General features: G+C 37.3%; 2 protein-coding genes across 3 annotated transcripts; both read left to right on the top strand.

Annotated features, from left to right (window-relative positions):
- Window positions 1-6,768: 6,768 nt before the first annotated feature.
- On the top strand, window positions 6,769-9,139 carry LOC117631199 (cyclin-D5-1). Of its 2 annotated transcripts, XM_034364214.1 has the most exons (5): window positions 6,773-7,303; window positions 7,415-7,501; window positions 7,619-7,910; window positions 8,005-8,141; window positions 8,232-9,139. In XM_034364214.1, exons 1-5 carry the CDS (start codon window positions 7,025-7,027, stop codon window positions 8,436-8,438), a joined length of 1,002 nt encoding a protein of 333 aa, XP_034220105.1. In that variant the 5' UTR covers window positions 6,773-7,024; the 3' UTR covers window positions 8,439-9,139. The 2 variants fall into 2 exon arrangements, with proteins under 2 accessions (XP_034220104.1, XP_034220105.1); XM_034364213.1 differs by having other exon boundaries at window positions 6,769-7,303; window positions 8,005-9,139.
- A 2,693-nt stretch (window positions 9,140-11,832) lies between these two features.
- LOC117632955 lies at window positions 11,833-16,721 on the top strand. Its single transcript, XM_034366603.1, has 5 exons — window positions 11,833-12,971; window positions 13,054-13,518; window positions 13,618-14,646; window positions 15,097-15,280; window positions 15,638-16,721. Exons 1-5 carry the CDS (start codon window positions 11,883-11,885, stop codon window positions 16,606-16,608), a joined length of 3,738 nt encoding a protein of 1,245 aa, XP_034222494.1. The 5' UTR covers window positions 11,833-11,882; the 3' UTR covers window positions 16,609-16,721.

Raw genomic sequence — 16,721 nt, 5'->3', positions numbered from 1 at the left:
GGGGAAAAAAGGTTGGCATGAAATAAATATATACTAGTTCGTTGGTGGTGAGGATCTGTCTTCTGTCATAACATAGATGCATGCATGGGATGGATGCCAATTTGACAATTGAATAAAAGTGGACGAGGGAGACGTGCCTCGTCGTTATCAACCACATGACATTGACAAGGACATGTCTCATATTCCACCGTTAGTTTTATGTGTACAATTACAAATTCGAAATCTCGTAATAGGTTAGGTATGAAAGAAAATGAAGTAATTACAATCATGATGATTTGGTCTAGTTGCATAAAATTTCTACCATAATCTCTTCTTTGTAGCCGTTTAATAAAAGAATAATGTTAAGGAGATCACATATAAAGACCATCTTATATACCACCTAAAAAAGAATCGACTCCATAAAACAACAGCCTCTGAAAATCAAACAATTTTTCGAACCCCAACCCATATATATATATATTATCCTAGGCCCAATAACTATTAAACCCGAAATGAAAGCTCTAATTCACATGACTATATGAGTCCAACTCAATAAGCTCAACACTTTACAAGAATTCTATAGTGAGGGCCTTATATATATAGCTCCTAGGTGAGGTCTCATCTCTTAATCGTTGGATCAAATTGATTAGTCTGATCCAATGATTAGGAAATAACCTCACCTAAGGGTCATATATAAGGCCCACACTACAGAATGACTCCAATACTTTATTGAAGCTATAGCGCAAGAACTCAAATACCAAATAACATAAAAGAAAATACAATAGTGAAACTATCCTAACATAAGTTCAGCCTAAGAGAAGAAAAAAGAAAGAAAAGGCCAACCAACGTGATTATGATTCTCTCTGTTGGATAATTAGAACTCGTTTGGGAGTAATTTTGGGAGGATTATAATCACTTATATGGAGAAGCACTTCCACATACTTTTCCTTAAAATTAATCATTAACCTATCTAGAATCACTCTCAAACGAGTTTTCTTTCCAATTGTCTTTTTATTGGTACATATGTTTTAGTTTACAGTTTTAAATTTAGCAAAGCTCTTGTTGAAATAACGAACTGATGAGAGGCCCACGCTGGAAACCGTTGGAAGACTACACCCAAACCAATATGGGTTGAGAATCCATTTTGAGGCCCAATAGTTTGGCTTTACCATTGTTTGTTCAAGCCTTTGCCATTGGTCTATGCTTCCTGAAAATATAATTAGCTTCCCTGTGACTTCCATATATATATTATGGACATCAGACTTGACTTTATTCGTAAACCAGATGACTGTATTCCGATACGAATAGCCGAAGTTGGCCAAAACGTCAGCTACCATATTTGCTTAACGGAAAGTATTTTGGAAGTTTTGTGCCAATACTTGTGAGCAGAGATTTCGTATATGAACAAGAAGTGAGAATAAACGAGCGCCAAGGAGGAGAAGAGTCTTTGTTCAGAAGAAACTGGAAATGTATTTATTAGTAAGGGGCCAGAGCCAGATATTGCAGTTTCATTGAGAAAATGATTTTGGGCCTGCAGGTAAGGCTTACTGCAAAAAGCACTTTCGTGAAAGTTGCATACCTCAGGAAGCATATAGATGGAGAGAGGGACAACAAAACATGCGGCATGCAAAGCTATTTCCCTCTTTTAAGGTGTAAAGAGGCAGCAACAATCTCATACAAGGAGTAAAAATAATGATGGATTTGTTACCAAATGCAATCCCAAGCATGAGAGTTGCATACTCAAAGGGGCATGGCTTCAACTTCCGCCTTCATGAGTATCACGTACTCATTTAACAGGCATCGAAATCTTATGCTAGAATGTACTTACCACATATGGATGAAATCTCATACTCATTTTCTAAATATGTAATCCGCAAACAAAACCGGCCCTTTAGAGCTTTTTGTATAAAGTTTTTCGTTCTTAAATGTCACATTACTAACTTAAAGTGTCAGATGGTGTTTGCTGAATGCTACATGCAGGGCCAACCCTAAAAGTGTGCAAGTGGTGCACCGCACAGCATGACCAACCAAACAACATTATCATACTTTACTATTAAACTATGCATATGTCTTCATGAAAAATAGTTGTGTTCATTAGTTTCATTGTTTTTTTAACATCAATTTATTGTATTTTTTATATACAAAATTTTTATGTTAAATGATGGAGAGAGGATTTCAATTTAAGTTTCGCATAAAGTCCTCAAAATCTCGTAGCCGAACTTAGTTACATGATTGTCCCTTTGCCCACGAAAATGTTTTCCACTCATTGCATTGCAGGGCAATTTCGTCCTTTTGATCAGGGAGTATGGAATTACTAGACGTAATAAGGAATAATAATAATAAAGAAACAAAAGAACTCGCAATTTGATGGTGAAAAACCCTGGTCTTGGAACCATGATTTTCCCCACCTAGTCTGCATCTGTAAGCAATGCAAAAACAACAACAAAGAGCAACACATCATAAACGGTCAAAGCTAGTTGCTGACCATCTTGGGCTTGCAGATTTTTGCAGAGTCAAAGGTTCCCTTCCCCCTCCTGCACTGCCCTATAACCAAGACCCAAGTTTGCTGCCAGCCACCTTGCAAAATGCAAGTAGTAATATTATATTATATATATATATATATTTATTTATTTATTATTGATTTGATTATTATCGATCATATTGTATTATGAGTGGGTGGCAACTTTGGATAGATGAGGTCCTCAGAGGAGCGTCTTCGTCTTCTTCATGCTGCTACCACTGACTGGAGTGGTCCAGCTTTTCCACACGTGAAGACGCTCCTCCCTCTGCAATTATAATTTTTATTCACGTGTGCCCTTCTTCAATCTTTATTTATTTTCTTAAGTCCCCTCTACTCTCTTTCTAATTGTGGCCCAAACCAAATTTTGATTTTCTATATATATATATATATATATATATATATATATGTGTTCAATTCAAAGTGATAAAGTTTTGTGTGATGATGGTGTGAAAATTACAATGGTCAAAAACTTGGTCTTAGAGCTGGCATTTATTAATTGGATAATGTAACCTTTTTGAACATGCTCCTTTACTTACTTATCTTCATATAATCAACTTTTAAGCTCAGTCTGGTATCACCAATTCAATAGTTATATATCCTTTTATCTTTGAATTCTACTATTAATCTTAACTTACATACTCAAACACGAATGCTTTCACATAACATATATAACATGTTAAATTGTCTGACAAACAAAAGAACTTTTGAAATGTTATTTTGTCAGACAATTTAACAAATTATGTTGATGAAGTATATTTGATACGGTGCAATCATATTTGAATGTATCAGTGTATTGCTATTTTCACCCCCCCGTATTTTATCTTCGCACCCACTATGTAAATTTGAAAAAAAGACAGCAACACTATCTTTCTTCGCACCTTGAAAATAATAACTTCTGAGTTTCCCATCATATAATGAAAAAAGAGATTTTCAGTCCATCCCTGCCCAAGCTATAGGTTGTTGATAGCTTTCTCTCTATGGCTTCCCTTTTTATTATTATTATTTTTTTATAGCAGATTGCCCGATTTCTCAAGCACCTCTTCATTGGCCATTGCTTCAATTGCAGTTTTTTTTTTTCTCAAGTTCTGTGATTGTTTTATCAAATGCCTTCTTTTTTAGTATGAGAGAACACGCGCTAGGATTAGAGGTGTCAAACGGGATGGGCCGGTCCAGCACGGGACGAGCCTTGCTCGTTTAAATGAGGCACGGCATGGCACGAACACGAATATTAATGGGCTGTGCTCGGCACGACACGAAAACTTGGGTCATGCCAAGATCAAAAAATGAGGTCCAATGGACTGGACCGGTCCATAGCCCAACATAGGTCGGGCTTGGTCCGAGCAGGCTTCAAGCACGGACCAAACCTAAGATTGTGTTTTTTCAAATTTATATAGAGGATGAAAGGAAAGATAAGATGGGTAAGAAAATAACAGCACTCATGTATAATTCCAATTTATATTCACGCAACTTGACATGTAATGTATCTAGGAGGAAAATATTACTATTCAGTTTTTATATCGAGGGAGAGAGGATTTGAGCTATTTATTTGGTGAGACTGGATTAATATTCTTATCTAATTATGAAGTTGAATTTAACCAATTTTACTGACAGACCAGATTTTGGATCTTGCGTCATTTATCATTTTTGCTTTAGAGCTAAGCTTACCCTGCAGTTTTCCTTCTAAAAGAAATGCATGTCCATCATAACCTTACACTTGTAAAATAACTCACTTCAGCTTTTGCCTTTTGGCCATACTTAGTGTTGCCTGGCTGACTAATAATTAATTTCACTTATAGACATTTTGTCACCAAAAACAATTTATTACTTATATAAAGATATGTGCAACAAAACATATGAATTTTCATAAATTAATAGCATGTTTACTTATTAAGAATGGTTATTAGAATAATTCTAATTTTTTATGTTTCTGTATTTACTAAGACATGGGTATTAGAATTATTTCCATTTCTGACTTCCTTGTGTTTACAACACATAAAGAATAAAAATTTATGTGAGTTTCACCTTAAAATCCGTAATTAAATACCCTCAAAATCAAGAATGGGATCAACTAGAGGCATAGTTGATTCCAATATTTCAATTTCATCATCTAAAAATTATCTGATTCATGATTTCCCCTGTTCCTAGTAAGTAAATATGTTCTAAAAAGTTATACCATGTTTGTTTTTTCTTTTTCCGGTGACAGAAATTAGACTTGAAAGCCGTGTAATGTTGATATAGACAAATGCCTTTAAGTTTTAATATATTAGAAGTTAAATAATGCTAAGACCCTAAACAAAACCCAATTGTTTAGACGGAAACCTTTTGCAAATGGTTCATCAAATCCTAAGTGTCCAAAGAGAATCAGTGATTAATTAAAAGCATCCTTAACAAAAGGGACAAAAAGTAGGAAAACCCCAAAGATGAAAAGTTATTAAAATTGTTGTTATCATGTTTGGACCATCATTGTTTCAAACTCGTGTGCTTATACGAATACAAATACATATGTTCATAGAATTTACCTTCTCCATGAATTTTATGAATAAATACAAAAATATTTACTAAATTATTTAGAGAAAGGGAAAAAAAAAATAGTATGGGGGGTTTGTTTGTTTTTTTTTCTTTTTCTATATGAATATTGAACTTATGATCAACTTAAAAATGTTTTCCTAATTAATTTTTTATAATGGGGAAAGCTATCACAACATACTTCCTTATGGAATACATACAATATTGTTTTATGGTAAACTCTACATGCAATCATTACAAATGGAGCCTTGTGGAAATGAAGGAAAACAAGCCAATCAATAAAACGATAGATGCCATGGTGTGGACAAAGCAAATAAGCAAAATTTACTTACCAATTCATAATAATGTCTTCACAAATATGCCTTTTTTTTTCCTTTCCTTTGGAATATATATTGGAAATATGTGGTGTACCATGGCAATAATTTGGCATGACATTACACAACAAAGGCAGACAATAATTCCAGCTGGTACAAACAAGTAAGGTACAAGGTGTGTGTGTTTTTTTTCCTTCCTTTTTTCTTTCCATTTTCGATATACAAATTAAGCAGAAAAACAGCATTCTTTTTGGTACAATAAGTTTATTGAACGAAAAAAGAAAAGAAAAAAAGAAGAGTAATCTTCCATTAGGATCTATAATGCTTAACTTCAGTTCTTTTTTTCTTTTTTTTTTTAAAACTTTTTTTTTGGTTCTACATGTTCAACTTCATACCAAAACACCAACGAAATACACTCTGTCATTCTCCAACCCTTTGGACCCTCCCTTGGAAGAAAAGAAGAAGGCACTCAGAGAGAGAAGAACTGTCGATGATGATGAACCTTAGGACCAAAGGGCCAAACGAGACTCTTTCAATCAGACAGGACAAAGCTTCCCATCCTACAGCTGTCCAAAATTTAAGGGTACGTACGTTCCCCAAAAGTAGTATACCAAATGTAAGAAATAGTATCTCTATTTATATTTTGGATTTCTTCATAAAATGATTCGTTTGCATAACCCATTAGAAAAACTAATTGTTTAAAACTTAACTAAGTTTGAATTGAAATGACCAGGATATAAGTGCATGCAAGTCAAGATATGGATTTTTTTTTTCCTATATTATCATCTTAATTTCTATTTCAACCCACCTCTTTGAGAAAAAAATAATAAAATAATAAAAATAGAGAGTTCTCTACACATGACAAGTACCGTTATATTAAAATATATAACATATTATAAAGCTTGAATTATAAATAAAAACATTTAACATATGTTATATTTTTTTTATTCAAACCCTAGACATATCGTAATCCTCACTCATTACTCAACTCTTCCTCACTATTTTGGGCTAACTCCAAATGCTATTGACAGATTAACAATGCAATAGTCAAAAATGCATTAATCTACAGAGAAGAAGATTAAACTTGGGTGCAAGGAGATGAGCACAATGACCAATTGACATATCCCACGTGACTTAGAGCTCCCCACCCAAATCTATGGATTTGATCCTTTTTATTTTTTAATATTTTATGAAATACGGAGTTGATCCTTTGACATAACCTAAAGCAATTTTAATTTTGGTCTTTAAAGTGCCATTATTGAATAAGAAATTTTGACTTCCATAAAACTAGGGTATTAAATTGGAATTTAAAACCAGAATCTCCTAAAATTTGGAGAGAATGGGAAATCATAGGACTACTACCAGTATATAACTACAGTATACTGTGTAGTGGTAGTCTATACCCACTAAACTCCCTAACCGCTAATTTAACTCCCCCTCTATATCTCATCCGGTCATTTTGGCGGCACCAAAACCGCCACTTTTCCTTCCCACTCCCCACATTCCACTTTCTTTAGTCGTCCTCTCTCTCTCTCTCTCTCTCTAAAGATTTTGCACAATTTCATCACCGTGGATTTAGCAGTTGCTTAATATATACTGTGAATATGCACGTCCTGTTGACAGTTTTAATTTGTTGATTGTTATTTCTTCCATCATAGATAGATGTACAGAGAGACTGAGGAGAATGAGGGACTCTTCAGACACTTCTTCGTTCTCTCTCTCCAGCCTCCTCTGCCATGAAGATCAATCTTGCTTAAATCAATTGGAATTTGAATCAAACACTTGCATAGATTCAGACCCATGTTTTGTTTCTGTGGATGAAGATGAGTATGTTGAGAACTTGGTCCGCAGAGAAGCTCGTTGCTTTGGATCCAAAGGCTTTGTACCCTTTACTGATTGCTCTGCCTCTGACATATGCTGGTTGAAAACTGCTCGCTTGGATTCGATTGAATGGATTTTCAATGCATGTTACTCTCCTAAAGCTCTTAACTTTTCCAGATTCTTGTTTCTCTCTCTTTTTTATTATCGATTCGGTCCCTGAATGTTTTTGGCATTCTCTATTTTGATTTTGCAGACAGGAGGAAATTTTGGGTTCCAATTTCAAACAGTTTATTTATCTGTCACTTACTTTGATGGGTTTCTTTCAAAGCGATCCATTGATGTAAGTAACCCAACATTCATCATGTTTTGATCAATGGGTTTCTTTCCTTTTTTTTCTTTTTTTGATGTTTGGCTATGGTATGGTAATAATCTTTGGATTTTATTGGTTTTCATATAGGATGGGAAATTGTGGGCTATTCGACTATTATCAGTGGCATGTTTATCCTTGGCAGCTAAGATGGAAGAATGTAAAGTGCCAGCTTTATCAGAGTTCCAAGTCCAAGATTATAACTTTGAAAGCAAGGTGATTCAGAGAATGGAGCTATTGGTCTTGAACACATTGGAATGGAAATTGGGTTCAATCACTCCTTTTGCTTATCTGCATTACTTTATCAATAAATTCTGTGCTGAATCTAGACCCAAAGGACTATTCTCTGATGCTATAAGACTCATTGTGGCAATGGCAAAAGGTAATCCATAACATTATAATATCCCAAATTCCCAATCTAATCAAATCTGCTTAGTTTGTTATATTTCCTAATCAATCTCCTTCCTCTAATGCAGAGATTGATTTAATAGATACTCGGCCGTCTATCATCGCAGCAGCCGCAGTTTTAGCAGCATCTGATGGTCAGTTAACTAGAAAAATGCTGGAGCTTAAGATGAGTGTGGTCTCATTCTTGCAGTCCCAAGAAAATTATGTGAGTCTACTAATTGTAATTTGTTCATTAATTTGTGTCTCTGCCACTTGTTACTGTTCATTAATCTTAATTATGTTACCACTGCAACAGGAACATATATTTTCCTGTTATAATCATATGCAGGAAATGGTGGAAAGAAAAGATAAGACACCACCCAAGTTTTCAATTTCCCCTAGTGTGTTAGCAATCCATTCAAGCTCAATGGATGTGCTTGAAAATTCAGTTGGGACTAAGAGAAGGCTTACCTTCAGTGACTCTGATCACAGTTGTCCAACAAAGAAAAATCACAAGCCATAGTTAGCAGATTTTCTTCAGCAAAGGGTTGATTTGGGGCAATTTTTTTATTGGATTATAGAGATTTTACAAGTGAAAAAATGATTCTTGGTATTAGATGGGGTTTATAGGTCTAATGAGTGTGTGTTATCTACCAATTTATGGTATATATGATTTGGAATTTGATGATTGGAGTTCCAATTTCCAATACCAAACAAAAGGTTTCAGCTGGTGACAACCAAGAGGATAGAGAAAAAGGGAAAGTAAATAAATAAAAGAGGACAAGTACTACTTTAGCCTACAGTAAGAAGTTAAGAAGCTGACTGATGTCCAAAGCCATTAAGAAGGGAATGAATTCGAAGGCCAAGAGAGTGGTAGAAGGCCATTGATGACCCTTTTGTCTATAGTAAATCTTTAGTAATATTTGCTGTCATAGTGCCACTATTGCTCACCCACTTTTTTTTCTTTCCTTCTTTCAATTTTGGTGTAATTTTTTCTTGTTATTATTTTATTATTTCTATGTTTCATGAAAGTGAACATTTATTTATGTACTTATACATCACTTGCTAACCCTACTTTTATGGGGGCGCTTGGGATGCTTCTTATCTGTCTTTCAAAAGGCTGAAAGCCATGAGGAATGAAGAATTGTTTTTGTTTGATTTGATATATCTGTGTTGCATTTGGGCCATTGAAAGTTATAAAAAGGTGAGTGTGATTATATTTGCTGGGAATGTTGTGTTTCCCTTTTGATGAGTGGGAAACTTCTTTGATAAATAGGAAAATACTTCCTTTCACTATTAAGATTGTACTTTAGGATGGCTCTTGTTTTTTTCTCTCTCTCTCTCTCTCTCTTTTAATTCAAGGTCCTAGTGAAAGATTAAGAATCAAACTTTTACCGTGAATGTGAGGATAAGTTCTCTATTAACATCGTGTCGGCTATTATTTAACAACAAGAAATCTGCACAACGAAATGATTTGAATAGAGGGTAGGCTTGTTTTAGGTTCTAGATGAATGGCTTGAGATTGGTTTTGCAGATTAGTTAAGTGAGGACCAGGAGCAATTTCATTCAACCATGGAGGGCCAATATTGCTTTCCACCAGCAAATGCAAATGCTGTTTTCTGCACTGCACCCTTTCACTGATGCTGTAGGACCCAATTGAACCATAATTATGAACCAAAGGACCCTAGTTTTGGGGTGGGGGTGGTGGGATTGGGGCATGAGATTCATGGCAAAATGGTGTCAGAGGCTCCACCCATCCACATGCCTTCTTAGGGTTCATAGGCCAGTCTGGCACAGTACACTATTGTAATTTAGCCTGAAGCAGTAGCCATACTTACTTCCTTCAGAACACTTTAGATATTATAATTGTGTATTGTGTAGCTCTTTCTCAGGAGGAGCCACAAGGCCCACACCTCTCTGTTCTCTCTGATCCAGAAAATAAGATTATAATTGTACCCAAAAAAAATAAAAATAAAGAGAAGAGGAAAGGCTGAGAAGTGATGCATATTTGGGACACACTCATCTTCTGGTCAAGAAGCCTCAGGGGAAAGAGAACCAACCAAATCAATGAAAGCATAATTGGTCGGTTTAAAGCCTATGTTTCATTTTACCACTAGGGTTTTGGCTACTATGTTTTTATCTTCATTTTTAATACCTCTATTAATCCTAGGTTGGGTACATTTCAACTTCACCCCAAAAACAAAGAAGCCTTCTGTTTAATCTTCTGCAGAATTGGGGTACACAGACTGTACCCACAAAGTCAAATGTATTTGGTCTAAGGACTAGTCTTGGATTCTGTTCTGCCCAAACAGACCTCAAAAATTACAAATTTCAATTATAACTAAACTGTGGTTTTGTGTGATTAGTGATTTATTATTGAGAATAGGCTCTCAAAACCAATAATGCAGGGGGGAAAACTACTTGGTTTTTCCATAGTAGTGCAAATATGAACTTCCATTATGTTGTTTTTTACCACATTAAGATGGTTTATGTAATTTGGACACCATATTTGCAGAATTGCAGTCTAGGATGCTCAGAAATATAAAAGGACCACGCTTTACATCCACATCATACAGACGGATCTTGTTGGTTTATGGCATGAAAACAACATTTCACTCCTTTTAAGAAGAGAAAATGACCTGGGAACCAAAGGGTAGAAAGAAAAAAGAAAAAAGAAAAATGTTGGACATTACATTACCATCTTGAGAGCATGGCATTAGAGAGAGAGAGAGAGCCAAAAGTTACTTTCACCTAGCTAGGCCTAAGATGGCACATTAACATTAAGTTGCACAAATATAATTCAATATGCACTTTTTCTTTTACCCAAAAAAGGCAACAAGCGCACTAGTGTAGCGGTTTGAAGTAATTACTTCCTCAGGCGAGGTCCTGGGTTCAAGTCCTATCATCCATTTAGTGTGTATGAATTTAGTATATTATCGCCCCTCTCAATACAAAAGGTTCTATAAAAAAAAAAGAAGACAAAAGAGTATGTGCATGTAATGTGTATTTTCTCCTCTCTCTTGGTTTTGGAAGAGGCAAACCCATAGCAAACAAGCTGAACCCAAATGATTTTCCATCACCCCATTCCCATTGCTCCCACCAAGGCTTACAAGCTCCTTAAACTCAAGGATTGGAGTGATGGTGCCTCATAAAGCACATTGTATCCTGAGTTGGAAGGCCAACTTTAGTTGGTACCAATCCCTGCTGCACAACACTTTATTAGCAAAAGGAGTCCAATCTGTCTGACTGCTTGAGCAAAGACATAAACCAAGTTTTAATATCATCAATTAGCAGCAAAACGTTGTGAAGTTGAGTTGCATCCACCAACCAAATTAAATTGCAAATTTTGTATTTTAGCACTACATATGATGATTATTAAAAAATAAAAGTAAAAGTAAAAATAAAAATAAAAGAATGCTGCTCGATTCCTTACCTGCAAAGCGCAGTACGACCGAAAAAATAAATGACTAATTAAAACTTCAAGATAAACATTTATTCACACATGTGAAATGACAATTTATGTATAAAGAACTAAGTCATGGTTGCTTGATTTTTAATGTTTTAATTACTAAACCTAGAGGGGAAAATTAAAAGTTTTGCAACCCTATTTCTACATACTGGGTGTGGTGATCAAATGTTTTGGGTGTGTATGCCCGAGAAACATCCTAGGCTCCAATTTAAGGAGCCCGGTTCTTTTTCGCTAATGCCTCAGCGCCAAAACCCCATTTGAAAATTGAAAGGATTTAAGCGGCACCAGTCTAGTTTCTAATGTAAATAACAGACAAGTCATTACACCCTCAGTATTATGTGTATTGCGTTCTCATTTGTCTGTCAGATTGATTTTAATCACAGACGGTGACTTTTCTTCCCCAGTTCATCCGAAAATCGAAGGTAACGGTCTCCCCTCGTCTTCTCAGTTCTCATTTCTGAAAATAAAGAAAACGCTTCGATTCGTAAAACTCTGGCCATGGAGAAGCGGCTTCGCTCTTCTCTCCGATCCTCAGCCGACGAATTTCTGAGCTCAGCCACAAAGCAAACCCTAAAATCCTCAAAGCCCGCTCTGAAAACCCTAATTCACGCCATCAATCCTTCCTCCGACCTCTCCTCCTCTCTCCCTCTCTCTCTCTGCAACTCCATTTCCCAAACCATCCAATCCTTCCAGAACCTTCTAGACCCTAACTCCAACCCGAACCCTAGGCATAGTTCCCCACGCTCTCCTCCCACCAAGCGCCTCCGGAGGTCATCTCGGAGGTCCAAGACCCGGTCCGAACCCGAACGAGACAATCCCGACCCGAATCCTGACCTGGAAAAGCAGCGAATTCTTTCCGAGCTTCAAGTTTTAGCTTTTATCACGCAACTATGCGTTTCGCATCCCCAAAATGCGTTCTCGCCGTTGGATTTGTTGCCCGGAGTTCAGGCGCTGCACGACAATTTGATCATTTTGGAGTCGGATTCAGTGCTGGTATCGGAGATAGCGAGTTTGTGCGAGCAATGGTGGAAGGAGGACTTGCCGGGGCGAGAATCTCTGATTTCTCAGTCGCTCCCTTTCTTGCTGTCTCGATCTCTGACTCTGAAGAAGAAGGCGGACGTCCACAGAGTCTACGCACTCCGCGAGGCCTTTGCGTGTTTTGATTTCGAGGATGATAGCATTGAAGACTTGAAGCAGTTGTTAATCCGGTGTGTGATTTCGCCTCTGTATCTAAAGGCAGAGGAGGGGAAGAAGTTCCTTGCTTTTCTGTTCGGTTTGAGTTCGCAGCTGTTGAAGGAAGTGTTGGCAATGATTCGGTCTCAGGTTCCGTTTGGACGAAAGTCGATGCTAGAGGCTTATGGGGATGTTCTGTTTCGGGCTTGGAAAGTGTTGGAGGGGGACTCAAGAAGTGAAATTGAAAATGGTTTTTTGCAGGGTTTGATTGAGGGTGCAATACATGCCAGTTCTGGAGCTTTGGCTGCTTCAATTAGAAGGGTTTTGGGAGGGTTTATAAACCAGAGGACCACTGCTGGTGTTGAGAAGCTTCTTTTCCAGCTCTCTGAACCTGTGATATTTCGCTCTCTGCAGGTATTTTTCTTGTTAATAAGTTTGTAATGCCAATTGCCAAAGACTCAGCTTTTGATGTATTTAAATGATTGGTCGGTGGTAGGTTGCGAATTCTAATGTTCGTCAAAATGCGCTGCATTTGATTCTGGACTTGTTCCCTCTTGAAGATCCTGATTCCACAAAAGAGGTGAAAGATTCGTTGCTTCATAAGCAGTTCTTTTTGTTGGAGAGATTACTGGCCGACGACTGTCCTGAGGTGAGAGTGGTTGCGGTGGAAGGTTCTTGTCGCGTCCTTCATCTCTTTTGGGAAATCATCCCTTTGCCCATCATCACAAAGTTAATTACTAAGATTTTTGATGATATGTCACATGATGTATGGCACGAGGTTAGACTTTCCACAATAAATGGTATTATGTATTTGTTTGGAAATCCCCAATGTCATCAAATTCTCAATGTGCTTCTACCCAGATTGGGGCATTTGATGATGGACAATGTCCTATCAATAAGAGTTGCCATGGCAGATCTCCTTCTTCTTGTAAGAGATATTCGAAATTTCCAGTTCCATAAGGTACAGAATGCCCTCAGAATCCTTTGTATAAGCTGTTGTTATTTCTGTTGCCTTTCTTGACATTAGTTGGTTTGTCTACTTCATTTGATCTTTCAACAGGTGGTCAAGTTAGATGTATTATTATCTACCCTTGCAAATGATCAACCTCAAGTTGCTCAGAAAATCACAAGACTGCTTATGCCATCATACTTTCCCTCGAAAGTGTCTGTTGAAGCAGCATGCAATCGCTGTGTGACACTTGTTAAAAGGTCTCCGATGGCTGGAGCAAGGTTTTGTGAGTTTGCTGTGTCCCAAGGGGCATCTCATAAGTCTTTGGTGGAACTTGTTAAAGTATTGGTTACTTTGGTCTTGCTGCCTAATAATCTGGATGAAGATCGAGTTGAGGGTTTACTTCTCGCTGGTGCCAACCTTTGTAATACCCTAGCCAGCGAGCCATTTTTCAAGAATGCTCTTAAAGAGTTCTTTGATGGTGAAAAACTGAAGTGCTTGTTTGCTGCTGCGGCTACTGGGCGTGCTCAGTCTTCTGTATTCAACATTGTTTCAGCTGTCTCTCCAGATGATGTGACTGGACTTCTTGATGAATGCATGCACCAGGTCACAAATTGTAGTGGTTTATCCACAAATGTGGAGAGGCAAGCTGAAGTGAGGTCTGCTCACAAGTTGTTGCTCTCTTGTGATGGGGTTGATGGCATGCTTGAAGCTCTAACAGCCTTCCTGCAGAAAGCTGCATACCGTTGCCATATTAAATTTGGCAATGAAATACCGAAGCTGAGTGTTTTCTCTGCAAAAAGGAAGAAACCAAAGTCCTCTAGCAAAATTTCAGCTCGATGGAAAAATGTTGGTGGGAAAAAGCAAACCAATTTTGAGAATGATTATTCAATTGCAGTAGGAATAGCCTGGCAAATTAGAGACTTGCTTGTATCTGTCAACGCTCGGAAATCTATATTGGGTTCTCAAGTTCTAGAATCGTTATTTCTATCCTTAAAGGTCTTGTCTGAGGTCAGCATTGTGCAGTGCATGCATTGTGAATATATGGACACGTCTCCGGTTTTGGCATATACAGATCTTGCTCTGCATATGTCTCTTCAAAAGGATCATAGGACTGAATCCAGAAGGTCTAGTTTGGAGGCAAGTGCTATCTCTCTCAGCTGTTTTTCTGCTCATATCTTAATTGCTGAACATATCAAAACCAGAGTTTCTCTCACATGTGATACTGTCTCACATTTTGTTTCATGTGTTATTTTGAAGTTTTCTTTTCTTTTCTTCCTAGATTATGATCTTATTGCTGTCTTTACATTCACTCATATTTGAAACTTAACCGGCCATTATTTTGTATTTCTATTCATGATTAACCAACTGTAATTTGTTCAGTTTTTATCAGATATCTTATTTTGAATTGGAGAGATGCTTCTGTACTGTATACTGTTACATAATTGATATTCATATTAGGGCTTGTTCTCAATCTTCCCGCACAAAGAACTTTGTGCGGACCGAAGAAGATAATTGCTTTGAAGCTGAAGTAATCTATCAGACACGATTTCACTGTCTAAAGTCTTGCTTCTGTTTCTTTTTCCGCAGACAGAGTTGGAACACGCATTGGATCACCTGTTTAACTGTACAGACAGGCTATTTGGAGCAGGTGATTCTGGAGGGTCTGGAAATATTTCTCCAGAATCTAAGCATGCTAGCAATAGGTCGTCCACTCGTCGTGAAAAAAGACACAGAGGACCTCAGGTTGATGCCTCCAGTCCAAGCGATGGTGGTAAGTAATTATGGACAGGGCACAAAGGCACAGATCACATAAGTTGAAGAGACTTGCACTGTTAAGTAGGAAGCCTCTCTGGTGTTTATCCCAGACAGTTACACATTGGGCAACTTAGTTGTTATTTGTGCAAGGTTCAGGTCTTTCCGGAACATTATCTAAATTTTAACAGTGGGACTGCAATGGCCAAAAATTAAAAAACAATGGGACTGCAAAAGATGTAAATTATAATCTCCAACCATATGCATATCCACCTTGTTCCTCCATAAATAACTTTATTTCATTGCTTCTCACAGGTACTGATAATATGTACTTCTGCCTGTGCTATTATTGAATATTATTCATAAACATATGCAGGATGTGTCTATACTGAACCAAAGAAGTTATCAAACAAGGTGAAGATGCTTACTGCAGTCCTAAGGTTCGTGGTTGATGCTGCTACAATAGGTTTTGTTCCTCAAAATCAGGGCAGGTGCTTAAAGTTCACATCAGGTTATATACAATGCGTCACATCTACTTTGGAGCGAAAACCTCGGGAGCAGTTTCAATTTGAGGAGGAGGATTTGAAGGATATGATTCTCTGTCTGAAGAGCTCCTTCACCTATGCAGCCAAGTTACTTAATCTAGCTCTTAAAAATGTTACAGAAGCTTCACCATTTCTCACAGAAGCTTCTGATCTTGCGAACTATCTGCTTGACTTAATCATCTCGATTGAATTGTACTTGGGCTCTAACTACGTTGCGCATATGGTGACAGGAGTAAAGTCTTGGCTTCCTGACTTGGTTTTGGCATTAGGATCTGGCCAGATTATGAAACAGATTAAGGGAGAGGCGATAGAAATAACTGCAGCTGATCGCAGTAGACTCCACTTTCCATCATGGCTCTTGATTTTAGCTAAGATTGAGGTCTCCGAAATAAGTGAAGTTAGGCCAGAAGAAGATGGAGATTCTGAACCAGAGGAGTTTCCTGCTTTTAAGAAACTTCTTGACATGATTGTCATATTGTTGAAAGGAAACCTCAGCATACGGGATGTTTTTGGAGTGGTTTTCTTGATTGCCGCCATAGTTGGGCTGGAGAAGAAGAATTTCAGGTTGGTTTCCGGACTTGTACGCTTTGTATGCCTGAAGGTATTCAGGCAAGATGAGAAAGAGTGGGGTGATATGATGTTGGCTTCTCTTCAAGACCTTTACCCTCAGATAGAGAGAGAAATGGAAGAAGAAAGCCAAGAAGATGGAAGGGAAAATCTGCGAAGTGCAAAGGAATTGCTTGAACCAATTTGGATGTATCATATGTATGAAACTGGGAAGGTTTCTATGGAGGAAGACTAGATTGAAAACATGAGCCTGAATGTAAAGAAGCCAAGAAATGACCAATTTGTTACAAACAGGGTCGGTTAGTATTGCATGTACAGGTTGAAATAAAATTCTTTTATTTTTGTATA

This window comes from Prunus dulcis, chromosome 6 (assembly GCF_902201215.1).
Source record: "Prunus dulcis chromosome 6, ALMONDv2, whole genome shotgun sequence".
Lineage (NCBI taxonomy): Eukaryota > Viridiplantae > Streptophyta > Magnoliopsida > Rosales > Rosaceae > Prunus > Prunus dulcis.
This window is presented reverse-complemented; position numbering and strand designations above follow the sequence as displayed.

What these genes read in the sequence shown, in the direction of transcription:
- LOC117632955 (XM_034366603.1), top strand. Translation starts at nt 11,883, where the DNA reads ATGGAGAAGCGGCTTCGCTCTTCTCTCCGATCCTCAGCCGACGAATTT. An exon ending in TGATATTTCGCTCTCTGCAG is followed by an intron (nt 12,972 to 13,053) that starts GTATTTTTCTTG and finishes GGTCGGTGGTAG; the next exon opens with GTTGCGAATTCTAATGTTCG. An exon ending in CTCCAGTCCAAGCGATGGTG is followed by an intron (nt 15,281 to 15,637) that starts GTAAGTAATTAT and finishes AAACATATGCAG; the next exon opens with GATGTGTCTATACTGAACCA.
- LOC117631199 (XM_034364213.1), top strand. Translation starts at nt 7,025, where the DNA reads ATGAGGGACTCTTCAGACACTTCTTCGTTCTCTCTCTCCAGCCTCCTC. An exon ending in CGATTGAATGGATTTTCAAT is followed by an intron (nt 7,304 to 7,414) that starts GCATGTTACTCT and finishes TTGATTTTGCAG; the next exon opens with ACAGGAGGAAATTTTGGGTT. An exon ending in CATTGTGGCAATGGCAAAAG is followed by an intron (nt 7,911 to 8,004) that starts GTAATCCATAAC and finishes CCTCTAATGCAG; the next exon opens with AGATTGATTTAATAGATACT.